The sequence below is a fragment of the Mchenga conophoros genome, linkage group LG7, assembly GCF_057382185.1.
Source record: "Mchenga conophoros isolate Kocher_MC1m ecotype Shallow Benthic linkage group LG7, M_conophoros_male_GT1.1, whole genome shotgun sequence".
Taxonomy (NCBI): Eukaryota; Metazoa; Chordata; class Actinopteri; order Cichliformes; family Cichlidae; genus Mchenga; species Mchenga conophoros.
Window position 1 is genome coordinate 15,656,240 of NC_140532.1, and position 6,438 is coordinate 15,662,677.

Genomic DNA, 6,438 nt, shown 5'->3' on the forward strand with positions numbered 1-6,438 from the left:
TACACTTAAAAACAAAAGATTTAAAAACATCCCAATTTATTAATTTCCAAAATACAGACAATGACAATCTTAAGAATTTAAAAGTGGAATTTCAGTTTATCATTAAGGCCAGAAAAACTGATTAGTGATAATAATGGCTCAGTTAACGAGGAGTTCGCTGCACATCAAACCAGAGAGAGAAAATCAAAACACACTGATTATTTAAACAGGATGATCTCCATCGTTGTGTCCTCGGAGGACTGAAACAACACAGTAACAGAGATTAACTATAAAACTGATTATTTACTGAATCATTCAAACTCAAGGAGCAACACTGCAATTGTCTTAAAATCAACAAAGATCTTCATACAGATTTCATTAAAATCAATATATAACAAGATTCCCATCTGAAACGATATGTTATCTTGCACTTACAGTAATGATGACTATATTACATTACATATTGCAAACAAAGCAAAGAACTATAAGAGAAAACAGTAGAAAGGTGCATAAAACTCTTCTTCTCATGCCTTCAGCCAACATCTTGGCAGGAAGGCACTGTGGATTAGAAACATCCATGCCATGTGTCCTGTTGTCGTTTCACCTGAATAGTCTGTTCCAAAAGGATACAAAGGTGTTGGAGTTTAAGGCACCGATGAATACAAGCAGCAGAAGGTAGAGACTCATCATGATGGCAAAATGGTGTCTGAGGAGCCACGAGCGGCTGCGGGAATGTCTGAGGAAGAAAAACAGAAAAGCACGGTGACCATCAGCACAGAAGAGCGAGCTATCAAACCTCGGGATGAAAACAAGTAAACATTTTCATTTTCTTTCATGCTATTGATTATTTATCTGTCAGTTCTCTTAACCACTCATTAAATGAGGGTCACAGCGGAGCTGGAGCCAATCTGACATTGGGCAAGAGGTAAAGTACACCTTGGATCTGGACCCTGTTTTATTTTATTTTATTTTATTTCAAGTGGCTACTCGCGTCCATCCAGCTCTGGGTTTAAGAAGAGATGCCTACACCACTCCTGGTCCAGCCACCTCCTCTAGCTCTGTGGCATTCCCAAGACAGCCAATAGAAAAAATACTGCCAGAATGTCCTGGGTCCATCCTGGGATCGCCTCCTGGGTAGACATGCCTGAAACACCTCACATAGGAGGCACCCAGGAAGCATCCACCACATCAACTGGAGGAGTAGCAGCTCTACACTGAAGTTCACTCTAAGGCCAAGCCCAGATACTCTTCAAAGGAAAGTTGTCTCTACTCAACACTATACTCTCTTTTATTTAATCTGAATTAGTAAATGAATGAGTAAAATAGATAAAAACAAGTTTAAAAAATTGTATTCTGCTTCTCTTCTTTGCTCTTAGTGGGCTGTAATCAGATTACTGAGACTGCGTGCTGGAGGACATTCAAATAAATGTGACCTTTCCACAACTTTCACATTGAATTTCTGATTTGTCAGCCAATCCTGTTCTGTATGAAAGCATTTTTAGGTCTAATGTTGCCTATTCACCAGTACACAAAAGCAAACTGCATCATTTGTCCCAGAAAAGTCTTACCTGGACAGGTGCCTCTGCTGAGAGTAAACAAGCAGGTACTTGACTCGTAAAAGCTGATTATTGGTGACTACAAAGTATTTATGTGGTACATCCCCTCCTTCACTGTTCTTTGCCCTCGAGCGCTGGCGGTCTACAACTTCAGAATCTGAAATGAAAAATGAGCGGAAGGCTTTAATAGGTTCTGATTTAAAGAGCAATAAGCAGGTAGAACATTCCTGGAAAGATTTATGCAGTTACTGAGTGTTTTGAGAGGCATAAAGGTCCGAAATAAATTCAAGACAAAGTGTAGGCCACTTTGTTTTTACCCACAACGTGTCATATTACATCATATAAGAGCATTATCGCTGCCACGAGTACTCTCTGCAGTACTTTGTGACTCCCTGAATTGGTATTTTTGGCAACAGTGAATTTTTCTGTTTCCCTAACTCTAGCCTGTCTGGACATTAAGTCCTCACTCTTCCTGATAAGTGGAGGTCAGCTGTGAATCAGGAGAGCAGATTGCATGCATACTCCAGTGGGCTGGTCCAAGTGTCCCTGTCCAAGATATTGGACAAAGTGCATCCACGTGAGTGTTTGTAAGAGGTAAAAAGTGCTTAAAAGACAAGAGAATAAAGCAGTGCATTAATGTGTGTGTGAATGAATGAAAGTGACTTGTAAGTGTTTTGAGGGCTAAGTTAGAGTAAATGGAAAAAGTGTACTCCGGGTCAGGGACAGGTTCCTGCCCCAAGTTGGAGGAGTTTGGTCTTGTTCATGAGTGACGGGAGAAGGAAGCGGTAGATCGACAGACGGATTGGTGCAGTGTACTGGTCTGTTGTGGTGAAGAGAGAGCTGAGTGTAAAAGCGAAGCTCTCAATTTACCAGTTGATCTACGTCCCTACCCTCACCTATGGTCACGAGCTGTGGGTAGTGACCGAAAGAACGAGATCGCGAATACAAGAGGTGGATATGGGCTTCCTCTGAAGGGTGGCTGGCCTCTCCCTTAGACATAGGTTGATAAGTTCGGCCATTCAGGAGGGGCTTAGAGTAGAGCCGCTGCTCCTCCACATTGAAAGGAGCCAGTTGAGGTGGTTCGGGCATCTGACAAGGATGCCTCCTGGGCGCCTCCTGGGTGAGGTGTCCTGGGCATGTCCCACTGGGAAGAGGCCCCAGGGCAGACCCAGGACACACTGGAGAGATTATATCCCTCGGCTGGCCTGGGAACGCCTTGGTGTTCCTCTGGACAAGCTGGAGGAGGTGGCTGGGGAGAGGGAGGTCTGGGCTTCTCTGCTTGGGCTGCCGCCTCCACGACCCGACCCCAGATAAGCGGAAGAAAATGGATGGATGGATGGAAGTGTATATAGGTATTTAAGCAATAAAAGTACCTTGTTTTAACCAAGTTAGCACAGGAGCCTTGGTGGATCTTATGCAAGCAAAGAGACTTAAAAACATCACTGTGCATCGTCTACATGATCATTAGTGCAGGCTTGGTACCCACAGCTGTTTTGGTCCCATCAGCACCACCCAGATCCCCATCACCTTTCTCTTTCTCCATCTTATGCTGGCTGATCGTTAGGTATTATTATCTGCTATGTGAAGTATCACGACTCAAGTATCAAACAACAAATACTAATTCTGTTACAGCCTTGTTACATGACGTGTCATTCGAAGTTATCCCTATCTAACATCACTCACCCATCAAGTCCCTCGCCCATTTCTGCTCTGGTTCTGCTCACTCCACCGAATTATGTCTCCCAGTATTTGCTCTGTTCCTTTTCTCTTCCCAGTCTCTCTGATTCACTCTTATTTAAAAACTGTGACCCGTCATATATGTACAAATGCTCTTTACTCCATATGTCTTATTGCTAATTGTTGACAGCTCAGGTGTTTTCATAAACTGTCACTTTTTTGTTGCCTCCTCATAGCTTTGGAATCCATGTTGAAGACATACTGCTTTTACCCGACTGTTAAACATACCTTTTTTCTTCACCTGGCATTTAACATCTGGATGATCAATGACTTCACACAAGGCGACACAGCTCAGCAGTGGACCTAGAATGCTTTCTCTCCAGCCGCTGCTGTGGGGACTGTAGAGGACAGCCATACTGAGGTCACTAGTGAGGTAGGTCCCCTCTCCAAACACCGAGTTCTGCAATGAAAAATGTCCATGTAAGCCCAATGTATCACTCTGATTTACACTCCAGCCCTTCAGCATCCTCTTAAACTTGCCTTGCTCCTCATGATCTGTAAAAAAACAATTTTTTAAATAAGGTTTCGGTACACTGACCTTGTTGAGGTGACAGTGTAGGCCGTTGTGAATAATCGAATGAAAGTTCTCCAAGCGGCTCCCGTGGAAAGCATAGAAAACATCTCGTCCTTCCCTCGTCCTCTCAAACCTCGCATTCATCTGATCAGAGTACTCCAGCTCAAAGAGGAAGTCTGGCACGGGTGCAGACATCCCTTCATTTTCCGTCAGGCTGCAGAGTTTGGCGTACTAGTGAAGATCGGAGAAACACGCTTGAGCAAAGAAGAAAGCTGTGCAAGTTTGTGGTTTATCTCTCTATGCCTGTAACATACCTCTTCCTTCTGTAGTGTCTTTACAGCAAAGCTCTTTGAAGACAGAATCCAGTGTGCGAGGGCCAAATGATGATCTGCTTCTCCAGGTCGTAGTCTCACCAGCTCTCTCACACCAGGCAACGAGTTCACATCTGCCAGCTGGAGAAGGAAAAACTCCTTTCTTTTATCATATTACCACAAACAGATTCAAATGTCTCTTTTACACACGTCTCTCAAAGTGAGAAGACACCAAAGACATGAAATGATCACAAATTCATCTATGAGTAATAATTGGCATGAAGCTACCATTAACAGCACATCACTGCCACCGAGTGGATATATATCATGTTACATTTGATCAGTTCTCTCAATTATCTTAGCAGACCATATCGCAACTGAAAATAAACAATTCTTGTTTCTTCCCACTCATTCAACACAGGATCATAGGTCAGCCTATATGAGTGGTAGTGGATTTGAGAGTTGATACCGATTACTTGCTGGGAATTTTTCTGAAGTAGCTACATTTTATGTTCTACTGTTGAGTCTGCCATCCCTCTGTCTTCCCCTTTTGTGTAGATGTGTGCATGTATGTTATTTTTTCTAGTTGCCATGTAAAGCTCTGTATCACTTTTCATGTTAATGAGTGTCCTTGTGCTAGGATACCTCTGTCCATAGGCTTGGTGATCATTCTGATCAGTCACCTGAGTGAATGAATATATGGCTGAACTACAGAGGCGCTGCTGCTGTTGGTTTGGTGATCTTGACCCTACCCCTGAGGCTGGTTAAAGCTTGTATGATTAAACTGAGGAGCACTTAGGCAAGCATAGGCTACCAGTGACTATAATCTAGGATCTTCAAGAGGTTTTGACAATCACTTTAGCACTCACCAACTCCTCAAACTCCTTATTGTCACCACTTAAGTAACGAGGAGGGAATGGTCTAAGCAAAGAGTCTCTCTTGTAGTTCTGAGTGGCAGCAACGAAGAGGCTGCATCGCAGGTCTGCTGCTACGGGGTCTCTTTGCAGGCAAGAGCACACCAGCTCTCTGACTGCTTCAGGTGGCAGCGGTGGCTGCATTCCCAGCACTGTGTACAAAGAGATAAGATAGCACACGGCCAAGGTCTAGGTTTCCGCTTTATGCAAGTCTGCAGTCAATAATGACTAAGTTTTTAATCCTCACACATTGAAATATTTCAACTATCAAGGCTCTTGTAGTTTATTTCACTCAAATCCTCACATCAAAGAGGATGCTATAATTTAACATTTAGCTTTTTGGTGAGTATTGTGGCAGTGTGGCATCTCGCTGCCTTTTTTCTTTTACTTTGAAAGATGTTCTGCTTGGGATGCAAACGCTGACATTACACCTCACCCTTGGTTTGCTAAACTAGGACACTAGCTAAATTCAGCTCATCTACTGGAACAATTACATACTTTAGCTTTTGCTAAGTTAGATTGTTTTGGTTTAATACAATCTTTATAAAGTCAATATTAGGACAAAAATGACAGTTCAATTATAGTTACTAATGCTGATTTGTAATGTTAGTCTTACCTTTCTGTATTTGGTTACTAATATTATGCAAAGAAAGCGACGTCTGAGTAGCTAACATTAGCTGAGCCACTACAAGAGAGCATAACTGCCGCTCTTCACTAAATAAAGCCTTGTCGGACTACTGCAGGTCCCCGTATGTATTGGGAATACATCACTGTGGCACTCGTATGAGTTAAATTTGACAGACCTTGTTTAGAAATATAATTTTTGCCCTTACCTTCAGTCTTGCTTAACTCATAGCACTGAAGGGAAAGCTAGCGTTAGCTTCAGGCACTGCTGCGTTCAAGCACAGTTCTGCCTTTTGGAAACCGTATACGAAACACATCAGACAGATGTGCAGCTGAGAAAGCGTGTGAGCCGTGCTATCGAGGCAGTCTGAGACAAAGACGGAGCACAAAATTAATTTCCGCATAAACGCCAATGTGTATTCGGTCTGCTGTTTTAAAACGTTTATTCTACCTGGAGTCTAACATTGCACAGGGCACGCGAAGGCAGGATTCATGAGACCAACTGTACCGATGTTTCAGAGAGCCATCTAATGTTTGACAGTAGCAACTAAACAGTGCTTCAGCTGCTGGGGTGGCACGATAGACAGTCTTAGGCCATTCATATCTTTGTATTTTATTAGGCACACCGATTTAGTGAGATATATGCAAACATACAGTACATTGAAGTACAGAAAAAAAAAGATTTTGGACCATTCTAATACGTTTGAAAGTCAATATTTGATATAAACATATCAGTTTTTCACCACACCCTGAACGCTCTTTGATAAGCTTTCTTATCATTTCTTTAAGCAGACTTCAGAAAT

General features: G+C 42.6%; 1 protein-coding gene across 2 annotated transcripts; it reads right to left on the reverse strand.

Moving 5' to 3' along the window:
* parp16 (poly (ADP-ribose) polymerase family, member 16) lies at positions 1-6,102 on the reverse strand. 2 transcript variants are annotated; one of them, XM_085282504.1, is made up of 7 exons: positions 5,845-6,102; positions 4,967-5,163; positions 4,101-4,238; positions 3,811-4,017; positions 3,501-3,672; positions 1,548-1,692; positions 1-715 (listed from the first exon to the last, which is right to left on the reverse strand). In XM_085282504.1, the coding sequence occupies exons 2-7, from the start codon at positions 5,153-5,155 to the stop codon at positions 580-582; spliced, it is 987 nt and encodes a 328-aa protein (XP_085138630.1). In that variant the 5' UTR covers positions 5,156-5,163; positions 5,845-6,102; the 3' UTR covers positions 1-579. The 2 variants fall into 2 exon arrangements, with proteins under 2 accessions (XP_085138630.1, XP_085138629.1); XM_085282503.1 differs by lacking the exon at positions 5,845-6,102 and adding an exon at positions 5,628-5,818.
* Positions 6,103-6,438: the final 336 nt, after the last annotated feature.